Consider the following 25,166-nt stretch of genomic DNA (forward strand, 5'->3'; position numbering starts at 1 on the left):
TCATCCTTTTCTTTTGGGTGCTAATACTAGTGTAAGACAAAGATAGTATGATTCTCTCTGTCTATGATTGAAATAAGACAGTACTTTGACAAACTATATGTATTGCTTTGGTTAGATTTATATATATTTTAGAATAAGATTACATATTACTCAAAATTGTGTTTACCTTTACAAATTCCTTTATGGCAATATTTGTCATTAGGACAGTCTGTTTTCCCAGTGCATGTAATTTCACGAGGGCTACATCCATTTGGAGAGTTAGGATTTCCTGCATAGCCTGTTTTACATTTACATTGTCCCATATGTCGAACGGCAACACATTCTGCATTTTTATCGCATTTTATGTTTTCACATGCATCTAAAAAAATAAATAAACGTCATAAGTACGCACCTTTTTAGTGTTCCGTGCAAAACTTTGTTCACGGAACACTTATTTAAGTCGGAAATTAAAATTTACCTTTGTTCATTCGATCACATTATACCTGACACTTACCTGTACATTTGCTTATAGCACCAGTAACAGTACAGCGAGCGGCAGCTGGGCAGTCTCTATTATATCGGCATTCTTGTGCTTTACGACATCCCTCCTCGTAAGCATTGCCTACTGTTCCGGTAGGACATGTGCATAGCGCACTGTTTCGTGTGTTCTTACATTCAGCTCCACTCCCACAAGTATTAGATTCGCACCAATTAATTTCCACGCAACCTCTGTAAGGATCGCCAGTATACCCGGGTTGGCAATAACATACACCTTTATGATTTTCAGATGAACAAACTGAATTGTCTCCACAGTCGTTACTCATCAGACATGCTATTTTGCACATATTCTTATCACACAATTTATCATCCGTACAGTCATTATCAATATCACATTGTTTTCTTTTACAACTTTGTCGTGGATCTCCATAATATCCAGCTTTGCATGAGCAAACAGGCTTATGAACTTGACCTAAACAGTTAGCTTGCCGTCCACATGGATGTCCGTCACATACTTTGACACATTGCGGAATTCCATTTCTGCTTACAGAACATTTTTCATCTTCAGCACAATCATCGTCGGCCATGCACTGAACTTCCTTAGTGCAAACTCTATTTAAGCAAAATTGAAAATCTGGGCAGGTATTATTAGAGTTGCAGGTTAATCGACATGTTCCTTGAATACAAACTTGATCACTTAAACATTCCCTTGAGCTTTTACATAAACCTACAACAAATAAAACGGGTAAGTAAATAGGATACCTCGAGTAAAACAAAAAAAAATGTGATAATCCTGCAGTTTACGTACCGACACACAAATTATCGACACATTTAGTGCCAGAAGAACATCTGCTGTCATCAGTGCAGTACTGTATTGGGACGCACCCAAGCACTGGGTCCCCAGTATAGCCAGGTGAACACGAACAATGTCCGATATGGCTTCTGGAAAGACAATCGGCATTTCTGCCGCAAGCTCGTGGAATACTACAAGAGTTTACACATTTATAGTTGACACATGCTTCTTCTGACAAACAATCGGTATCTTTTGTACATTCGAATTTAGTGCATTTCTTGTAAGGATCCCCTTGGCTATTTGGCAGGCACTCACAAATAGCATTATGTGATTCCCCGATACACTGCGCATTTTCACCGCATGGTGACGATTTTTGACAGGGGTTGATGCATCGATTGTTAATACACGTAGTTTTTTCCGAGCAGTCATTATTTGAAAAACAATCGCCGGGTAGTTTGCAAATGCCTTTACTTGTGTCTAATATTGTTCCATTAATGCATTTGCATGCATAAGATCCATGTGAATTTTCGCAATCTGAATTTACGGGGCATGGATTGTTCACGCATTCGTTAATATCCTCACAGGCATTATTATTTAAATTAAAGCCTATTGGGCAACTGCACGTTGATTTATGATTTATAATTTTACACGTACCCCCTTGACATGCAGAATCATCGCATTTATCTGAAAACAATATACAAATTATAACATAATTATATACGTAATTTTTGAATAATCATTAACCTATGGAAATAGTAATAAAAACTTACCGGAACATTTGTTACTTCTACTATTGCAATATTTATCACTGGAACAATCTGAACTATCGACACATTCCACTTTGAAACATCCAATATTTTTGTCTAGTGGATTGCCGAGAAATCCTTTTTTGCAAGAGCATGCAACTCTATGGTTTAGAACTGAACACATTGCATTCAACCCGCATGCTTTAGTCTGACAAGGATTCTGGCATTTTCCTCGTATACAAGCAAGTGAGCTGTCACATTGTTCATCTCGTCTACACTGGTTTGGTAGTATACATCCAGTTTTATAAGGATCACCGATTGCTCCAGTTGGGCAAATACATTTGAAAGACCCTATTGTGTCTTCACACTGAGCTGATGGATGGCATGGAGTGTCTAAACATTCATTGATATTAATACATTCGTCAATATTTATTTTAAAACCAGGTAAGCATTGGCATGTTGTTGATTTACAACGTTGGTTACTAAGGCAATCTGCATCTGATTTGCAGCCAGGTATACATAAGCCAGAACTGCAATGTTCTCCATGCAAACAGTTTCCACTGGAGTGGCAGATTTTGTGGCATTTATTATCGCTGCATTTCTCACCAATCGCGCACCCAGAGTTATCTTGACAAGGCACTTCGCACAAAAATCCAATACACATATGATCTGGTGGACATTCGGATGTTTTACTGCACGCACTTGGTATCCGTACACAGCCTTGTTGAGGAGAAGGCGTTCCTTCAAATCCGAGTGGACATTCACATTTTGTACTGTGATTAATTCTTGAACAAATAGCATTCGGACCACACACTCGTGTTACAAGACATGGATTAACACATTTGTTGTTTATGCAAGATTCTTCGCTGGCACAGTCGTCATTAACTCTGCAGCCAACTAAACATTGTCCGCCTACGCATGCTTGTCCAATGCCACATTGAGAATGCTTCGCGCATTGTGTCATGCAAAAATTCTTTATGCATATATCTCCTTTATCGCATTGGCTGGAGTTTTTACAAGCAGTTAAACACTGTCCATTATAACACACATCCCCGTCGCAATGAGCATCATTATCACAGGTTAGCAACTTTTTCTTGCAAGCATTACCGCCTTGAATGCTTTCATAACCTTCGGAACACAAACAAATAGCTTTTCTATCTACAATTTTACACAGAGAGTTTATACCACATGCTCCGTCACATGGATTTACACATCGTCCTGCGACGCAGGTTGCTTCTAACGGACAGTCATCATCACCATAAGGACAATCGTCCTGAACTCTACATACTCCTGTTTTGTCACTTGTCAATCCAACAGGACATTTACATGTGTACGATGTAAGATGTGACTCGCAGATGGCAGTTGGATGACAAGGGTTTGGATTGCAGACCTCTATCTTTCTACAATTAACCTCTGGTAGTGGATCCGCTTTATAGCCACTTGGACATTGACAACTTATTTTATGATTTTCTGCTATACATACAGCATTATCACCACAAGAATCCTCGGCACATGCATTCATACAAGTATGTGTCATACGGTTACACAATTCGTGGGCTAAGCAATCCGTGTTATATATGCATGGGACTGATTGACATCCTTTTTCTAGATCATCAGGATTGCCGGTAAAGGGCCCAGATGGACACTGACATTTTGCAACATGGTTATTGGTAACGCAGATTGCATTCGGACCGCAAATTTTTTGTTGACAAGCTGATGTACATTTTTTAATAGAACCAACATATTTACAAATCTCATTTTCTCGGCATTGTGCATCATCGACGCATTGGTTTTTATTGATAGGTAAACATCCATCACGGTCATTGGGATTTCCTATAAAACCCGATAAACATTCGCATTGACTTTTATGGCGTCTAGTTATACATTTTGAATTCTGAGGGCAACTAAATGCCAAACAGTTGTCAAAACATTTCCTTACACCGAGTACATCTTTTTGGCATGACTTGTTGTCGTCGCAGTCATTATCTTTTTCACAACTTGGAGTAGATGGTTGCTCACAAATAGAAGTTACAGGATTCCAACGGAAATTATCTTTGCAATCACAGCGTACACTATTGTCTATCACTCTACACACTTCGTTAGCGCTGCAAGCTATAGTTGAACATAAATCTATACACCTATTCGTAGACCCATCCACTGGCATGCAAAGTTGCGGCTCTGTGCAGTCGCTGTGTCCATTGCATTCAATTACATTTGGTTCGCCATGCTCTAAATAGCAACCAGATTTAACGTCATTTGCTTTGCCCACGTACCCTTCAGCACATAAACAATGAGCTTGATGATTGGAGCTAACACACAATGAATTAGGTCCACATTGCAACTTACTGCAAGAATCCACGCATTTTCTAAAAATTTTTGCTACCTGAAAGCATATTTCAGTGTCTTTGCAATCACCATCTGTCATACACTTATTATCGAGAACACACCCATGTTGCAAGTTGTTGGGATTTCCTGTATATCCGGGTAGACAATGGCAAATGCCTTCTTCACATATTGATTTCGGGCCACAAGACATTTTGCGACAAGCATCGACACATCTGGATCTTTCACATATGTATCCATCTGGGCATGTAGCATTATGAGTACAAGTGCAACTGTTGCCTTCGGTACACTTAGAAATGGATACATGCGAACAAAGTTCGTACGGATTACCCACGTAGTGACTTTTGCAAATACAACTGAAACTTCCTGGGGTATTGATGCAAATTGCATTCTCAGCACATGGTTTAGAGCTACATTCGTCTATATCAATACATTGTAGATTTGGATTTCCAATATAACCTGGTGGGCAGAGGCACTCGACATGTGATCGTGTTTGTTGACAAACAGCGTTCCGACCGCAAGATGCTTTAGCACAAGTTATTTGTCTCCGAGTGAGGCATTTGATATACGGATTTCCAGTATAACCTTTGTTACACTTACAAGCGTTTGAAAGTCCGTAAACGCAATGTGCATTATTCCCACATCCTGGTTCGCACGTTGGTGGTGAAATAGCTAAAATATAAAATATTATTTATGAAGGTGAAATGGATACGAAAATATTATGTAAGTTGAATTTAAGAGTGAGTATACTTACGTGGCATGCATAGCAAATCAGGGTTTCCGACAAAGAAATCATTACAAACGCATTTTCCACTTTGTTCATTGCACGAGGCGCCTACTCCGCATACTACGCCTTCACAACGCTGGCGACATCGCCCCGCCACGCAAGACATGGGCTCCTCACACGGCGCGCCCGGCCCGCACACGTCTCTTCTGCAAGAGCCCCCCGGAAATGGATTTCCTACCATGCCCTCAGGACACACGCATGTTGGCCCTGACTTTGATATAATACATTGTGCACGAGAAGCGCATGAGAACGAATCGCAACCTGGAAATTGATTTTCATGATTATTATCAACATGTTAATTTATGGACAGGTTGACAAAGTTGAGGTTTTTCTGTTATTATTAAAGTTAATATTTACCGGATATGCACTTTCCGCCTTCAGGTTTAGTGTATCCAGGATTGCAGCGACACCATGCTGCGTGATTATCGACTTCACAAAAGGCATTAGGCCCACAAGAAACACTGCCGCAAGGTGATAGGCAAGTACGGTTCAAGCATGATAGCGTGTTTGGACATTCATTGTCTGAGCTACAAAGTTGTTTTTGTGTCGGCTCTTCCTCGACGCTACCTACAACCAAAATGAAAAACAAATTCAAAATTAATTATTGCTATGAAATTATTACCAATACAACAATTATTTGACCAATATTACTATATGTAATGATTTATACTCACATCCGGTTTTATAAGGATCTCCAATCATATTTTGAGGGCATTCACATTGAAAACCACCCTTTTTGTCATGACATATCGCACCATATGCACAGGGAGCGCTATGACATTCATTTCTGTTAGTGCAACCTGTATATGGATCTCCCTCGAATCCCGCCATACACATACATCTAGGTGGGTCACTGGGCGTACACTTTGCATTAATTCCACAAGTAAACCTCTCACATGGACTTTTGCACTTTTGACCGTCAGTTACGTCTAGATAAAATGGCGGTGGGCAAACACATTTCCCAGGTTCGATACATTTTTCATTAGAAAAGCAATCAGAATCGCTAATACAACGTTTTTGATTTATGCTACAATGCCCAGTAGTGATGTCTTGACCATAACCTGGTGGACATTTACAAATAAAAGAACCCACTGTATTCATACATTCCGCGCCGATTCCGCATACAGGCTGACCAGCAGTGCATTCGTTTATATCTTCGCATGAACCATCGAGAGTTTGAGAAAATCCGGCAGGACAAGCACAGTAACTTACTCCGTCTGAAATAACTATGCAGTCGGCACCCTTCCCGCATTTTTTATCCTTTGAGCACCCTGATAGAACGCAATTACCATTTACAACTTTGTATGGTGGCTGGCATTGGCAATTAATATCATTGCACATTTCACATAGATTATAAGGGTTGCCACTATATTCCGAGGGGCATTTGCACTCGTAACTTCCCGGTAGGTTTTTACAGATTGCATTTAGACCACACGGGGAGTGTCCATGTTGAGTGCATTCGTTGATGTCTTCACACAAACCCGTTTCTTTACTACGAATGTACCCTTGAGAGCAAATGCAGACATTTTCTGCGTCGTGTGATATACATTGTTCGCCGAGAGGGCAAGGATTAGTGTCACTGCATTCACTTGGCATTTTACCTGGCACGCATCCATCAATATAAGGGTCCCCGTGGAAACTGCCAGGACATTCGCATTGGAAGTTTCCAGGTAAATTTTTACACACAGCTCCAGCGCCACAAGGATTAGAAAGACACTCATTTATATCTTGACAACCTCCGAGAGATGACGGGTTTCCAGTGAAACCACTTCGGCACGTGCACTGAGCCGTTTGGTCTGTCAATAGGCATTCGGAGTTGCTACCGCAATGTAAAGTTTCGCAAGGATCTACAACAGACGAATAAATAGTAAATTATGATTCAAATGTTGTGTTTATTATAGGTATGTATTTATGGTTTACAGTCAGAAACAAAAATGTAACGTTAAGTAAATGGTTTTATTACTAAATTGTATTTGTTTGATAGAGTTAGACCAAGACAATTCTGCAACGATTTTGATAGCACACGCAGTGCATGTGTTATTTTAAACGTCAAACTTCTATGAAATTATGTAGTATAAATAACACTTGCACTGCGTGTGCTATCAAACTCGTGACGTTTCTTGGTCTAACTCTTTGCATATTTCTAATTGCTGCTGACTGTACGTATTTATTTACTTATGGGGTGATACATATTACTTACGCCTGCATTCATTGCCAACATTAGGATCTGGACACAAACATCTTGAGTTTTGATCGCATATAGCATTACCGGGGCATTCATCATTATTTCTACATAAAAGGATTTCAGCACATCGTACTCGTGGATCAGGATCGGGCACAGTGCCTTCAGCACATTCACAGCTGTATGAACCATCTCGATTAATACATTCTGCGCCAACACCGCATGCTCCGTCAGTTTGGCATTCATCGATATCTATGCACTGTTTATATGCATTTCCAGTATAACCTTCTGGACACTGGCACATAAAGCTACCCAATGTGTTTGAGCATCTCGCATTTATACCACAGCGGCCGACTGGTCCAACAGAGGTGTCACATTCATTAATATCGATACAACCGGCTGCTATGTCTGTGGGGTCGAAAGTCCAACCATCGTCACATACGCAATAAGCTTCAGCGCCATCTGGTTTGCAGTAGGCATGATCTCCGCATTTCACATCATCGCACGGAGCGCGACATTTTACTGTCGGTGGTGACCCTACGAATCCTGTAGCGCACTCACATTCGTAAGACCCCAACGTATTAATACACATAGCATTTTCTCCACAAGTCGATGTTTTTGTAGCACATTCATCAATATCAACACAAACAGATCCTTTTGCATCGAATCCCTCTTTACAGAAACACTGGTCTTCTATACATTCAGCGTTATTTGTACAGTCAAAATTAGATTTACATAGAGTATTGACGTCAATCTGAAAGCATTTCAATTAATGTAAATAATACCTATGCAATAACATTATGAAAGTCTGATCTTTGTGCTGACTATGCAAACATAGTATAACAATTGTCATTTATTTACCTGTTCACAGGCAACTTGTGGATCAGGTTTGGCTCTGTATCCTTGAGGACAGATACAGTTGTATCCGGGCGCAGCATTCTCGCAGACGGCGTGCGTCCCACAGGGGCGTTCCAGCGCTTCGCATTCGTCGACGTCGCGGCAGCCGTGTGGCACGCGCGCATCGCCTGTGTACTCCGGTTCGCACGCGCATACGTAACTGCCCACCGTGTTGGTACATACGGCGTGGTCGCCGCACACCTTCTTGCTACTCTTACATTCATCCACGTCTGGTGTAAAAAACAACTCACATCTAAATTACATCTACCGCCGGCGCACCTCATATAAAGACATACGCACGCAATAGGGACGCCGGCGGCCACTACGAAGACTACGAAGAGCAAGAAACAGGAGAACAGACGACTGAGCATAAAACAGTGTTAGAGAAGTCGACGAAAGTCGTGAAGTAGAAACTGGAAGGAAGAAGTTTTATCTAATAAAACAAAATATTACACGAACAAGGATCCGTCAATGCCTCTTGTCGCCAACATAAAACTCATTAGCTACAAAAGTCTTCGGGCGGTGGTCTTTCGATCGCCGATGTGAATGCACCAACTAGCTGAAAATTGGTTCGTTACATTTGTCGATAAATGTTTCGAATGAAGTGATAATTAGTAAAAGCGTGAAGCTACCGCGCGTCCGGATGCGGTAGTGTTCAGCGCGATTCGTTACACGCGACCAGTTACAATACCACAAAGCGTTAGACCACACAGGAGTAGAGTAGGTTAGCGATTCACTTGAGACATTTTGGTTGCTCACCAGTACATCCTACGTCTGGGTTGCCTTGGAAACCAGGCGGGCAGATGCAGCGGTAAGCGCCGGGAAGATTCTGGCAGAGAGCTCCGCGACCGCACTGGGCGCGCGCGCATGCGTCCAGCTCCTGGCAGGCGACGCGCGGGTCACCCTCGCTACCGGGGGGACAACTGCACTCGAACCCGCCTTCCACGTTTCTGCACGTCGCACCTGCGCCGCATGCCGACCCGCTTGCGCACTCATCCACGTCCACACACTAGCCCGATCAAAGAGGAATCAATGACACGCATATTATAAATTAATTATTGTATAAGTAGGTACGCTATAGCTAGGCTGTTTCTATAATTAGCTATCTACTAAGAAGTAGGCACATAGGTACTAATCACAGATATATTAGGTACCTATACAGAATAATTGATATCTTATCAGGCGCAAATATTCTTTCCATGAAGTTACTTCCGTGAGCCAAACGAAGGGTCGTCACCATCACGTAAATACAACAATTATATGGAATTTTCTAATCTATCAGTAATTCTCTTTTTTTTAGGGTTCCGTACCCAAAGGGTAAAACGGGACCCTATTACTAAGACTCCGCCGTCCGTCCGTCCGTCCGTCCGTCCGTCCGTCTGTCACCAGGCTGTATCTCACGAACCGTGATAGCTAGACAGTTGAAATTTTCACAGATGATGTATTTCTGTTGCCGCTATAACAACAAATACTAAAAAGTACGGAACCCTCGGTGGGCGAGTCCGACTCGCACTTGTCCGGTTTTTTTTTCTCGATATTTTTTTCTATTGTTAATAAATATAACTTTATACCAATGAAAATCTGAAAGGTACAAATGGTTGGCCATTGCTATAATGAGCCTCAAAGTACGTATGTCTGATTCTATTATACATAGATATTACTAGGTTTTTATTTACAAAACATAAATAAAGTACTCTCCTATACCAAATGTCGATATGAGTTTTTGCAATTATTGATGAATAAATATAAAACTACCTCTAAGCTCTTCCTCCTCGCGTTGTCCCGGCATTTTGCCACAGCTCATGGGAGCCTGGGTCCGCTTGGCAACTAATCCCAAGAATTGGCTTAGGCACTAGTTTTTACGAAAGCGACTGCCATCTGACCTTCCAACCCAGAGGGTAAACTAGGCCTTATTGGGATTAGTCCGGGTTCCTCACGGTGTTTTCCTTCACCGAAAAGCGACTGGTAAATATCAAATGATATTTCGTACATAAGTTCCGAAAAACTCATTGGTACGAGCCGGGGTTTGAATCCGCGACCTCCGGATTGAAAGTCGCTCTTACCGCTAGGCCACCAGCGCTTAAATATAAAACTACCTAATAAAGTATAAAATAACTTACACCATCGAATGGATTTCCAGTGTAACCAGCTAGACAGGCGCACGTGTAATTGCCCGGATAATTTTGACAGACTGCGTTGATTCCACAAGCGCCAGGTCGTCGACATTCGTCGATATCTAAAATTTATATTAAGGAGTTATCTGATTGAATAATTAACTGGTTTTAATGTAAATATGTTAATAGAATTTTACGAACCAATTTTGCTAATAATATTTACATCGTAAAGAAACATACCTCGGCACTCTTCCTCGCCATCTCCTTCGAATCCACGATTGCATTTGCAGATGAAATGAGCAGGCAAATTGCAACACTCAGCGTTTGCTACACATCGTGATGCTACTGCTGGGTCTTCACATTCGTTTATATCTGGCGATTACAAAAACGACAAATGCAATCTCATACTTTTTAAGTTACTGAACACAATAGCGCAAGTATAATAAGTATTTGTCTTTGTACTAACCTCTGCAAGTAAAACCATCGCCTTCGTAGCCTGGGAAACAGGAACATTGGAAACTACCCACCGTATTTGTACAGTGAGCAAAGACATCACATGGCCTTTCCTTGCATTCGTTTACATCTAAAACAGCCGTACGCACGTTAATTAAGTTGTTGTCATGCTTTAATAATAATAATACATAATTCTATTGTTTATAGTTATTAAAAGAGGTTGAAAGATGGGATGTGGAACCTTACCGGCTTCTTGGCAATTGCATCCTCCGAAACCGTCATTACAATGGCACACACCGTTCAAGCAGGCTCCATTTATACACTGCGCGCCATCTTCTTTGGTACAATCGTCTAAAATGTTATATAAATAGGGGCGTTTTAGTACGTATTTATGTACGTAATTATAATTCAATTTAAGTATAGTGTATAAGAATTAATAATATTAAAGTAAAAGCGGGAGGGACACCGCTAATTCGACCTGTGTCATGAGTTCGCGATGCTGTTCTTTTATTATTTATAAGTTGTTGATGAGTGTATCTTAGTATTATTGAAATTTAGACTATAAGTAATGAAATAAAAATATAAATATCGTTTATTTGCGTCTAATGAGTCTAATTTTAATTTCTGGTTTTTAATATAGCTTATCAAATAGACCCTCTATAAAGGCAATTGACTCACCTGTGCATTTCAGCTCCGACCTAAGTTCGTCGGAAGCTTTATAGCAGTCTGGCACACCGTCGCATAATTTCGATAATTCATATAATTGTAATATTTGCGTTGATTCGTTTACTTGACAACCAAAATAGCCGTCTTCTAAATTTAAGAAAAATACTTCTCGTTTTATTCCTAAACCTATTCCATATTGGCCTTCTGTCGCTACCTGTAAAACAATTGAGAATAATTTTCACACGTCACTCGCCTTGTTAAGGAATCACAAAAGTATGTAGATACAGGACTGATATAATTTTTAAAGAATTCGGGTTCCCTTAGTTTCCGTTAATGTTCCTTTATAAAGAATATTTATTTAGAAAAAACGCTGCTCGTGCGTTGTTGCAAATACTGTATCTATGCCAGACACAATATTTGCAAACTAAAATTGGTAGGTACTTAATATAAAAGTAAGGTACCTACATAACAGCGATCTTCAAACTTTTTGCCCCAGGGCCGCAGCCAGGCCCCCGGTTTCTTTTCCCGGGCCCGATTGTATGTGTTTTAGCAAATTAGCTCCAGTTTGGACAAACGAACTGTCCTAAAGGATGTTTATGACGCCCGCCACTTATCAAATTATAATGTTAAGTACCTATCTGTTTAACTTAAATACTTAAGGCAAGGTTGCCTGTCAAAAGTTCATCTATTTCGTGATCGATAAAAACATGGCCGAAGATATTGGCCTTCATTACAATTCACCGTTGTGATGTGATAGGTAGAGGTATATGAAGTATGTACTTACATGTGTCGTTGTGACTAAAAGCGTCCAAACCACTAGAGGTAAGGTGTCTATATACATGGTCTCTGAAACAAAATAAAAAGATAAACGTTAAAATATTATATTAGACGTATAATTTTACCAAACCAACTGTATGTAATATTGGCAAGAATCTATTTGTGTGAAAGGGGTGGAGCTAATTATGTATGTATGTATGTATATGTATGTCACTTTATTGCACATAAACAAGTTTACATAAACATAAAACGGACAAAACAATACAAAAAAAATGTTATGTACATTTTGTTGTCTTTGTTTAATTATTTGGTCTAAATATATTTGTTACTGCCTCTTAAAAGGTCAACATATTATAAATTGGTGTCCAACCTCGAAAAAAGTGGAGTTAGAACCCTAAGTGGTAGGGTAAATCCTCTAAGCTATTACGAGTACTGGCAACCTTCCAATAACTGGAAACCTTATGCTAAAATAGCTAAAATTTTATAACGACATTCGTTAAAAAAACATTAATTAAATATTCTTTAAATATCGCTTTTTAGTTACCTCCTACATATAAATATATGTAAAGTAGGTACCTAATATTTGTGTTTCTAGTGCACAAGGCGGCGACGCGAACACATAGTGTAACTGTAAAAGTTACAATACGGGTGAACCTAAGCCAAGGGTATTGAAATTGCAAGGAAAATAGAGTTAGACCAAGAGAAGTCTGCAACGATTTTGATAGCACACGCAGTGCAAGCGTCATAAGTTCATAGAAGTTTTTAAAATAACACTTGCACTGCGTGTGCTATCAAAATCGTTGCAGACTTTCTCTTGGTTCAACTATAGCGATGTTCGATTTTCGATTTAAGCTATTAACGTGTTCATAATTATTCAACACTCAGATATAAGTATAATACAATACAGTCACATCGATACTGCAGAACCTTATTAAATCTAGTATTCTTGCCGTTACCAGCAACCATGTTGTTTCCGTTTATAATTGCTAGTCGCGACAAAGGCGAAGGCCGCCCTGCGAGGTCAGATAACTGTGTGAATGGCACTTATTTTGGCCACTTACTTAATGTTCAATCAATACATGATTGTTATTAGGTTGATAATAGTCTCTAAGATGTATGTAACTGTCGTAAATAATATGATTAGTTACCAAGTGCATATTTTATCTTAAAGCGGACTATCCACTATCAATAAAAATATCTTTGTATTTACTTTAATTGACAGTGTAGTTTTTGGAATAAAATGAAATAATTTTTAAATAGGAAACACACGGATGACATGACATAACTGACAAAATTACAAAAATGACAATAAGGGGGAGGAGTGGATGATAGTTTAACTCTATATACTATATACGATAGTGATTATCAAATACCCCTTCAACATATCTGACCTAACTTATAGATCATAATAACTTGATAATCATCCAAATACCTATTAGAAAAACATAATGTTTAGTTAAATATTGTGTGGATGCTTGTTTAATGACTTGTTGAACGAAAACCAGTCCATTGCGAGTACTAAAAATGTACCTACATTTATTTGTTCAGACTAAGCGTGACGAGCCTAGTTTGTTGTAGGTATGTGTTAACTACACTACATTCATAGCTAGACCAATGCAGCACTATGCTAAGCTGTAAATCAATGTCGTTGTCCTAGTTGTCGCGGCGTCCGCTAAACGTAGTACCGGCGGCAGCAAGTACACGCGGTCACGTTATATAACCACAACAATATTATGAATTTCCCGTAAGCATAATTATTATCCTATCCGTATTCTGTATACTTAACATCATAAGTTAAATTTAACTCTGTTTTCAATGACCTTGAATATTTAAATTTGTTATATAAAGTGGTTATTTAATATATTGAATAATGTTATTTAGGTCGTTTTCGCCCGCGACTTCGTCTGCGTATAATTAATTAGTCGACCTATATTTCACACCGCTTTTCGCCCTATCAGGATTGATTACCATGATATAAAAAATATCCAGTGTCCTTTTTCCCGGGGTGTAAACTAATTTTTATTTTTTATTTTATTTTAGTACATGGAAAACCAACAGCGCTATATATATCCAGAAATTACAATAGAATCACAGAGCCAATTATAGGTTCTCACTTATAGAATACCGGGGTGTAAACTAATGCCATACCAAATTTCATCTTAATCGGATCAGCTAACGACTAGACCCATTAAACGATACCTACACTGATATTTAGAATAAGAAAGAGTAATTGAACATTTGCGCATAACGATTAATTTTTTTTTTTATGATTTATATGTACATACAAAATAAATATTTGTAACGTTCTGTAACTCAAAAGAAGTAAACCAAAAACCAAACCGTTACAGGAGCACTCAGCCAATTTATCCCGAAACTATACTGAACTCAATGGTTGAAATTTGGCGCACACGTAAAAGCATACGGAAGCATGATGGACGAGGACTTTAATAAATGAATTAAATAATTAAAATGTATTATAGAAGTAGATAAAGATAATATGACTAATATTCAGCTAATTTCCGAATCGATTAAAAAATCTTCAAAACGTTTTAAGGTCCTCTATAATTGGCCTTCGTTTGATCTTTAGCGAAAAGCTCGTTGATGTCTTTTGTACTATTGTTTTGTTTTGTTTTTGTCTTGTCCGTGGCGATACGTCAAATCCATTATAAAGTGTAAATTATTTAACTCATTATGGATAGTTGATTTTGGAGGTCCTTAGAAAAAGTATGCGAGTTGGTCTACGAAAGTGGATTTAGGATATTACAACGGCTTATTAAGATATTTAAATTAGTAAATTGAATCGCCTGAAGTTTGAATCGGAACTGTCATTGACATCAATTTTGTCATTTGTCCCAGTTAGAAATAAAATTTACAAAGCTGTTTAAATACCACATTGCCACTTGTAAAAGTAAAATAAATGACAAAAAATACACAAACAAAATAAAAAAATTCCAATCCAAAATCAAGTAAGAGTTAGAAAAACATATTTCTATTCACGACTTATGATTATGATTCATCCTGTATAAAAATGTATACTTATTACTTAGTCATTAAAAAAAACACATCATTTTACTTTCCTCGTATTCGGAATGAAAAGAAAAGTGTTTAACTCGGGTGAAAGGCATCATTTCAGCCTCAGACTATTGGCGCTCTCACTGCGTTCGAGTTCGAGAGAAATTAGTGCCTTTCATCCCTTGGTTAACAATCTACTATAGGGATGATGACACATGTTGAATTCTATAACAAAACCTAGTAAAATAGATAGCAAATGAGCAATTTATCACAATAATGTTATGAATATTAAAATAATACGAAAATACAGGACCTGAAAGTTCCAAATTTGAGGTTTTTTTTTAACTTCCAAGAAGGAAATAAGTAAGGATACCATTCGATTCCTTAAATTTTATCCAAAAAAAAGATTGTATAGCAACTATATACATAAACGCAATATTTCACCGACAAAAACGCAATTATCTTGTTTTTTCTATACAGTCTTCAAGATGGACTCTCAGTGACCTTGACGTCACGGTCACTTATCGTTTTGTTAGGGGCGTTTCGCGAGTGAAGTACGATTGTCAGACTTTGACTATCATTTCTGACTTTTGTATTGCTTTATTGCAATGGGTCCCATATAGACATTTGATCCTAAAAACAAACCTGATCGATTGATATCGTAAATGAAAATTTGTCATCTAGCCTATTGTATGTTCGGCTGTGCAGCCTGTTCTCCTCTAGTCTACAGGTCACATTTATCAACCGATTGTCGTAAAATTTTGTAAGTTCTAATATAATGTTTTTTTCTACTATTCAATTTAAAAAAAAACTGTAAGTATAATGGCGGAGCCATGGGTATTTGCGAGATCTACAGCTCACATAGGCATTATTTTTTATTTACCTATATATTATAAATATGTATACTAGCCTCACTACTAAATTTATTTAATACATTTTTTCATGCCTACAATGTTTTAAGTAGGTACCAACACAATAGGTAGCATAATTTATAATTACTCAGAAACAATACTGTGTGACCAGTCAATAAGCACAACTATGTTAAACTGTAGTACCTAGCTATTGATGACAAGGCTTCTAACATGGATGACACAGTCTACTATTACGTAAGCTCTTAAGGTCGCAAGACACAAACAGTGCGACAATCTTCAAACATGGAAACCTTGACATACCTACCTATATATGCGATAAGTTAAAAGCAATTGTGTAGAGATGTGTTTTGCAAAAGGTCATCGGGCTAGCCCTGTCATACATACTTAAAAGCCAGGGATAAACTAGGCGACAAATGTCCCACGACACGACATTTTTTTTTACAGACTCGGCGGGGGACTTTATTTTGTAAGGTGCTGTACTTAAGGTGTGGTGGTGGTGGATTATAGGGATGCTACCGTCGACGTTCCGTCAGGGGTAAACACAGAGCTTATTTACATGAATAGCTACATTCCAAACATTACCTTCCCGTCAGGCGATATAAAACTAATTGCTGTAGGTATAAAAAGTAGACTTATAAATCAAGATTACGGTAACCCGACTCAGTACGATTGCCGAGTAATGTTTCAAAATTCATGAAAATGTGTCCATTTTCCAAATTTCACTTCACCGAAAACCGATGTTTTCTGAAACTGTAAGAGGATTGATAAGGTCACGGTATAGATTAAGTTAGGTTTATATATGTTATAACAATTTAAACTAGTGGCTCTGTGAGCTGTAGACCTCGCGAGCATAACTTAAAAGTGAATTTTGAAATATTTATTTCCAAAAACAGAATCGACAAAAAAACCTATTTAACCATCGAACCTGCTCACAAAATTTCACGAGAATGAGTTGAGAATTGTGACGTGTAGAGGAGAACATCCGGACATACTCAATCATTTTTGCCCAAGACGGATTTTTGAAACGGAGACTTTTGCTAACGCTCGGGAAAAAAATATCTGCAAAATGTTTATGAATATTCAAGTATCCTACTGCAAAAGTTCAAGTACTGTAGGAATTTAAATATCTAAAACTTGATATTCTGTAAGGCAGCCCCTTGACATTCTGTAAGGTAGAGGTGTTTATTATAATTATGCTGTTAATCGGTGATTCATTTCTCGACGGAAGCTGGAGTATCGATCCAGAGGCCGTGAGTGGATGATATGTACAGTCTCAGTCAAGGCAGTAATTTTTCCACTTTTAAATTTTGTCATGTACATTACATGCGTAAGGGACTAAGGGAGTACCTTTGCAGCGCTTTGTACAATGTATTAGACGTGCGCGCCGGTCAAAAAAAAACGGATGGCGGCGCGCCACGAATAAATCCACGGCGGCGGCGTGGGATTTTTCAACTTTTCAATATTAAGACGTATAATGAAAAGTTACGCTTAACCCTTAAGGGGCTACCCCACGCCAATGACCTTCGATCTGTATCCCTTAGTTTTCTAATGTTTTTTGTACCTTATTATATTAACAGCAAGGTCTTAAGCAATATAGTATCCCATATTTACTTCTAAGTTCATTGTCTTCGAGATATTTGGCATCTAAGTGTTGGGTTATTACCGGGTTGATGATGAAAACTAATACTTGCACCAATATTTTAACTTTATTCATTTGTTACAAACATAATAACAACCAATTTAAAATATTCAAGACGTCTTCACTCTAACTTGTCCGTACTCGAACTGGCCACCTGTCACTTGTGTACCCGCCCTTTTATAACAATTCAACATGGCGGGAACCAGTGACAAGTATCAGTCAATTGATACTCTTTTACATGTTAATCATAAATAAAAGTAAGAATCATCATATATATAAAATTGAAAAACCAGAACGGGATAAAAAACGAGGGAAGAAGCGAGATGGCGCCTTACAAATTTCTAAAAAAGTTTTTGACACGTTTCTCAAATACGACGCACGTATGATAAGAAAAAACTGTTCTAATCTATTATCTAAGTATGAGAATTTAACTAGAGCATAAAAACTATCGCTTTCGATGCGTATTTAATTTACAATAAGCAAAAGAAATTTTCATAATATTCTTCATTTTACGACTATCGGCTATTTTCGGAAACTCTCGGTTGGTTTCGTTTCGATGCAGTGATTTCGGCCTTTTTTACTCGAAGTAAAATAAAAAGTGCTGTCAACCTCAACCTTTACCTTAGTTTATGCCCATACGAGTGACATGCTATATAATGACTGATAATGACTTATCAATATCAATAGTAATTTGTATTTTGTTGTTTTAAATTTCTTTTTTAATTATGTTATTCAGATTTACTTTCACAGCTTCGGCAAACAAATTCGTCCGGGGACCGGGCTGCCGAGATGGGCCAAAAATACAAAGTTGATAGCAAGTTATAATGTAGGTAGATAAAATTTAAGTGCATGTTCAGATATTTTTGAGCGAAACGACCTGGTGAAAATAAGCAAACGTACAGTCAGCAGTCGGCCAAATATCGTAATATAACTCTGTTGCTATAGAAATAAGGATGTGTTCCGATATACTGGCGGAATACTGAGAGACAAAAGTGGCTAAGCTTACATTGGCTCGGACATTTAGAGAGAATGGGAGAGGATCGTGCCGTGACGAGAGCGTACTTGGGACAACGAAATGGGAGACGCCCAATTGGACGTCATAGGTACCTACCGCTGGAACGACATAGTTGCTCGAGATCTGCTTATCCTCGGCCATGGGGACTGGCGAGAGCTATCGCAAGACCGAGAAACATGGTGTGTTTTGTTTTGTCTTTTCTCGGAGGCCAGGTTTCACATAACCGTAGTAAGTAATGTTAGTATTCAGAAAGGGAAATGGGGAGTACGTACGTTTGTACCAAAAGGCGATTTATGGGCGGTGGTCGTCCATATTCGTCTTAAGGCGGATATTAATCTAATGAACGTTTTTGCAATTAGGCTTATAAAAATAAATAATAATTTTATGTTGAAACGAGTTTTAAATAAATAACTACGTAGATGAAAAAGTATAATTTTGCCTTTTATCAAATCACATAATTTTTTCAGATATTTTGCGTATTAAGTTATCCAAATAACGGGTACAAATAAGAAATCCCTATCACCGTTATGAACCCTGGCAGGGTTGACACACTCTTTATTTCATTTACGCGAGCGGAGCTGCGGGCCCGTCTAGTGATCAAAATATAATCTATTAATAAATAATGATCCTTACATAAGTTAAACAATTTTAGGATAATAAACTGGTTTTCTGGCCATAACTTTTGTGTTAATTAGTTTAAAATCAAAACCCTGGACACCTTTTTCGAGACGTCAAAGACGAATCCAAATATGTAGATTTCGTACATGTAAGATCACTGCAAACTAGATACGAAAAAAGTGTTTTTTAGACAATGTTTAAAAAATTCATAAAAAAATAAGTATTCATTTTTTTCAATATCCGGTGGACAAAACCGGAGATAAAAGATTGAAAAACCGATAACCGTTTGTCTTATAATTCTATCTATAGTGCAAAAAAAGGAGATACGATTCAAAACTTGTCAAAAATCGACGAAAACCTCGGGTAGCCCCTCGACAAGGGAAAAAAATCTCAAAAAACTGTGTTAGTATAATTTTTTTGATGTTATTATCTTATTATGTGGTTGTTTATTGTAGAAAAATCATGAAAAAAATACATTTATAATAGTTTTGAAAAAAACACATATGTTAAATATGTTGGATGTTGCCAGGTTCGGTGTAAATAAAAAGATACGCCGCATAATGAAAAGACGTCCAGTATTTTGGACGTTGCCGAGTATACATACAGTACTTTATGTGCATTAGGTTTCTTTTTTGTCAAATTCATGTTTTTTTAATAAATATAGAATAATTGCATTTTTTTATTAGAAATACACTTACAGATAATGTCAACTTATGTTATGAATTAAAGTCAAACCTATTATTTTTATATTTTTCCAAAACCTTTATAGCTCGTAGGTGGTAAAATTTTACCAGTTATTGACGTCATTTATCAAACTTAGCGGGGTATCGTAGGAGGACTAGGAGGCAGTAACATGAGCAATGGTTTTTACAATAATGCATGCAATTTTATCAATATTTTCGTAAGGAATTTCTCAAATGAAATCGGGTCTGTCTCTTGATGTCTTGCTTGATGAACGTACAGGAAAAAATATCCGTAAAAATATTTTTTTATCTATTTGGTTCATTAGTTCATTACGTTGTAAACCGACAAGTAATGACTTTTTAAAACGTTTTGAAACACCTAACATCCCTCTGTTTAATTTATTTACCATAAAAACTACCAGAAAATTTGATAATTTTACTCTTCGCATACTTGGCAATGTCCAACATACTGGACTTAGCAAAAGTGCCGTGTAATCGACAACGGTTAAAACACTGGACATAATACTTTGTAAATGTGTTTTACCCATACATACAACACATTTTTATGTAAATCATACTGCCACATAAGAAACAGTTAGTAATGTGTTGGTGCGACATAAAATAGTAGAAAATAAATTATACAATAACCAAAAAAATTCCGTACTAAATTATTGCCATGTAAGTAAGTATTTTACGTCAAAAATGTGAGAGTTACGTAGGAAATGGCGCCCGCAATAATTTTGAACTATTTCTTATCGGTCTATAACCTATTACATATTTTAAAGCTGCATAATACTGTCTTATTTTATACTACCGGCGGCGGCGGCGGCGCGCTGACTCTCTATGGCGGCGGCGCGCCGCGGCGGCGCGCACGTCTACAATGTATACGTCTTTTTACTAAAAAAAGAAGATTTTTTGCAATATCTCGAAAATGGCTGAAAGCTGAACCGAGCATGTTCGCTATAGTGTTCATTGAAAGTATTTATTAAGCTTTTGATTCACGATTTTTTTTTTGGAGCTAAGGTTCAAAAGTTAGAGGGGGGGACTATTATTTTTCTTTCAGAGCGATTATTTTGAAAATATTAACTTTATCAAATAATGGTATCTGGAAACCCGTATTCGTTTTGAAAGGCCTATCCAACGACACCCCACACACTAGAAAAAATAATTGTATGGGGGGTACCCTTACTTTTTATTTTACCGTTCTGTCGCCATGCATGATTAATGTATCCATGCCAAATTGCAGCTTTCTAGCACTAACGATCACGGAGCATAGCCGCGGGCGGACAGACGGACATGGCTAAACTATAAGGGTTTCTAGGTGACTACGAACCCCAAAAATGGATATAACTATGGTAAATACGAGTATATCAGTCAACTAGATAATCATGCATTTCCATTGCTTGGCACAACAGGTAAGTATTACGCCACATTATGAGATGTAAGTGCACGGATATGCGCTCATGTTCGCATGTACAAATGTTGTGTCAAATCGAGCGTAAAATGCGTCCGGGCAACCGTGCATTCGCTTGCGCCATTCACTTTCACGTCGCACCGTGCTCGCGACTCGCCGCTGCCGGCGCGGCGCTCGGGGCTCAGCTCAGCCGTGTACGGCTACAGAAAGTGGGCTGCAAAACAATGCCTTTACACCAGTTTCTCTCCTGAGAAAATGTTGTGTGTCATCTCATCGATGTCCGCTACTCAGTCCGTATGCGACACAACATCGTATTGTTATTTGCCGTTTTGTTTAACGTGTGTTCTTCTTTCTCTATTGTCTCTTTTATTTAATAGTTTTAGAAAACTATGCTAGTTGCATGTATATAACGTATGCGGAGTGAAATCTGAACAAAATTCAATGTCGAAAATTCATTCCAAAATTCATAATCTTATTTTATAAATAAAAACAACATGGTTATTTTTATAGGTTTTCATGTTCTTTAATAATGTATTTAACAACGTAATTACATGCAAGATACAGTTTACTCAAATGCGAGATTTTTAACGGCAGTTATGGTACTCTAAAGCCACCGTTGTCGAAAACACATTTTATTTTCTTGAGGAAAACTTTCTTGGGAAATTTCGTATGCTCGACATATATTCGTCCGTTGAACCATTGGTGTTCTCAGAATAATAGTGACCTTGCCATGAATTTCCATTTTAAGTGACATGATAAGTGCCCCATAAATCCCATAATGCAAAAACAGCTGTTTTCTAACAATGTTTCCCTGAACACAAAATGTTCCACTATCTGCGTTTTCGGCCATCGGGAAATAGTACTGCAGAAATTACATACAGTTTTGCGAAGGTAATCTTCTAGATTGACCATAATTTCAAGCGAAAGAATCCAATGCCCATGAAATTTACCGGATTAATTGAAAGATATATACCCCCTTATTCATAAACGCGCTACAAACCTCAATTAGCTAATAATCGTTTGTCTTTATCTGTCATTTTGACTTATGTATTTGTAAGAAAAGGATAAAACATAATTTAACTAAATCAAGCCCGTAATGTTTTATGAATAAGGGGGATAGAATTTAAATTGGCAGTGACCTATCAGTTTAATTTTTTGTTTACGTTCAAAACTTTGTCCAGATTTCACTCCTTATATTACTTTAAGCATTTTATGAACTTGTATTCGTTCATAAAAGCCGTTTTCTTGGTTCACATCTGTTAGTTTAGTAAATAATTATTTATAAAAGGACACATTTCTTGAGCATGAAACCAGGATTTACGAGTAGGTACCCAAGTAGCATTGCAAGCTGTATATAAGCTGTATTAAAGTTTATTTGTATACTATAAGCTGTACAGTTAGGCTGTACAAAGGCTGTATAAGCGCTTATACAGCCCTTATAAGTAAAAAAAGGGCCCAAATTATACAGCCTTTGGCGTTATTAGAGCTGTAGAGTAGCTGTATAAGCAATACATAAGCTGCATAATAGCTGCATTACAGCTACATTTCGGTGTAACAGGAAACATTAACACTACAGATAATCTCTTATGAGTACGATATAAGAATATAAGTTTTAAATGAGTTATAAGAAAGAATTACAAGAGAATAATAATCATTTAAGAAACTAAAATGTCTTAATCTTGTTCATTCGTAATATAGTAATGGCTACAATAAAGTGTTATAGTGGATGGTAAACGTAAAAGTAAATATTATACAGGACTTGAATGGAATATTACATTATTGGTAAGTGCGGATTATTATTTATTGTGAACCTGTGTATCTTTTCTGGCAAAATATTTACGCGCCTGCAAAATAACAAAGAGAAACCATAAGGAAAATATCAAAAATCGGTAAAGTTACTGTTTGTTTTTAAGGTTAGAGTATCAAAAATATTTATAAATATTAATTCTAAGGCTAAACAATTTATTTTAGCTGGTAATCATAACACGGCGTTAGTCTGCTAAATATTTGCAAGTATTTCTTTAATTATATTTACAAATACGTTTTTTTTATTGTTAAAAATGGCGACAATTTTTAAACAGCCTACAGGATAGTTGGAGAGCATTATAATCTTAGTAGCTGTGCTGTGTAATAAATGGAGTGTCTTTTACAGCTTTTGTAATTAAAACAGCTTTATAATAGAATATTTGTATTCGTTTGGCTGTATTTCGGTTCTCCGTACATAAGTTATAATCCTCTTTAGAGATCCGTATAACAAATAAAAAGCCTGTACTGTAACTGTCATATATTCCTTTAGTTTTATAATACACTTATTTTCAGAAATCATTGCACTACTATACTTATACGAGTGTAAAATTACGCCAAAAGATTGTTATAAGCGACTCTATCAGTAATACAGAAAAAAGCTGTACTATAGCTGCCATTTATTCATTTGGTTTTATAATACCCTTACAGACAGAAGTTATACAACTACTATTCTTATAGGAGAGTAAGATTACGCCATAAGAAATAGCTTTAAAGCGGGGTTGACAGATACATTTGTACAGCTACAAGTGCCAAGTGATACTACAATACAGCCTGTATACAGCTTTTACGATAAAATTAGCTTGTAGTGTTTCACAACACTTAATGTTTTAAAACGGAGTTGACAGATACTTTTGTACAGCTAAAAGTGCCAAGTGTTACTACAATACAGCCTGTATACAGCTTTTACGATAGAATTAGCTTGTAGTCTCTCACAACACTTTTAGTTTTATAGTAGATTTTTTATATTCTGATAAAGCACCCCATGCTTCCGCAGAATCCTTTATAATGATTTTGAATGAATGAATGAATGAATGAATGAATGAATGAATGAATGAATGAATGAATGAATGAATGTTTATTTGCTTCAAACAAGCGTATATATAGGTGTTACATTTTGTTTTTGTACGATCCTTGTTTTGCCATGACTGGCGTACAAATATTGTTTGTACTTATACTAACTAAATTGACTATGTACAAGAATAAACCGAAACTTATAGACTACGATTTTAATTTTAATTTCATGCAATTCATGCAATTTATATACAATAATAATTCTCCAATTCGATTTTATAAAATTAATGAATAAGTAGTACCTACAATTGACAAATATCTAACATTACAATTTACATTTGTTTATGAATTCATCGACAGAATAATAACAATGTTCAATTAAATAATTAAATAATTTCTTCTTAAAAATATTAAAAGCCATTTCTTTAAATGTATCTGAGAGAATATTAAATATCTTAATAGCCATACAATATGAATTTTGTCGTGATAACGCTAGATTGGTTTTCGGTAAGTTTAACTTAATCCTATGTGTCCCTCTTTTAGAGTTAGTGACTCTTACATCAAACAGTTCCATATTTTTCTTTACAAAGATACACATTTCAAACACATATAAACATGGAAGTGGCAGTATACGTTTGGATTGGTAAAGTGGCTTACAGTGGTCTAAGAAATCGGCTCCACATAAAGTGCGGATGCATTTTTTTTGTATTTTAAAAATTATATCAGCATCCGTCGAGTTTCCCCAGAGTATGAGCCCGTACCGTAATATTGATGCCACATAACCGTGATATGCAGAAAGAGCTGCTTCTTCTGAGACTACATTTCGTAGCCGATATAGTGCATACACAAAACGATCGAGTC

The 25,166-nt window shown here is 37.2% G+C and overlaps 1 protein-coding gene across 1 annotated transcript in view; it reads right to left on the reverse strand.

The window, feature by feature from the left end:
- LOC134793172 (uncharacterized) overlaps nt 1-25,166 on the reverse strand; it is a 139,966-nt gene that overhangs the window by 93,833 nt on the left and 20,967 nt on the right. Inside the window, exons 2-17 of the mRNA XM_063764759.1 lie at nt 12,243-12,304; nt 11,471-11,672; nt 11,039-11,143; nt 10,806-10,922; nt 10,580-10,711; nt 10,346-10,461; nt 8,985-9,234; nt 8,190-8,455; nt 7,347-8,082; nt 5,821-6,993; nt 5,504-5,713; nt 5,114-5,407; nt 2,041-5,031; nt 1,286-1,954; nt 494-1,204; nt 167-358 (exon numbers count right to left, since the gene is read on the reverse strand). Of these exons, the coding sequence (XP_063620829.1) occupies nt 167-358; nt 494-1,204; nt 1,286-1,954; nt 2,041-5,031; nt 5,114-5,407; nt 5,504-5,713; nt 5,821-6,993; nt 7,347-8,082; nt 8,190-8,455; nt 8,985-9,234; nt 10,346-10,461; nt 10,580-10,711; nt 10,806-10,922; nt 11,039-11,143; nt 11,471-11,672; nt 12,243-12,299 (8,221 nt within the window). The 5' untranslated portion in view covers nt 12,300-12,304. The remainder of the gene's footprint in view (nt 1-166; nt 359-493; nt 1,205-1,285; nt 1,955-2,040; nt 5,032-5,113; nt 5,408-5,503; nt 5,714-5,820; nt 6,994-7,346; nt 8,083-8,189; nt 8,456-8,984; nt 9,235-10,345; nt 10,462-10,579; nt 10,712-10,805; nt 10,923-11,038; nt 11,144-11,470; nt 11,673-12,242; nt 12,305-25,166) is intronic.

This window comes from Cydia splendana, chromosome 8 (genome assembly GCF_910591565.1).
Source record: "Cydia splendana chromosome 8, ilCydSple1.2, whole genome shotgun sequence".
In the NCBI taxonomy this organism is placed as follows: Eukaryota; Metazoa; Arthropoda; class Insecta; order Lepidoptera; family Tortricidae; genus Cydia; species Cydia splendana.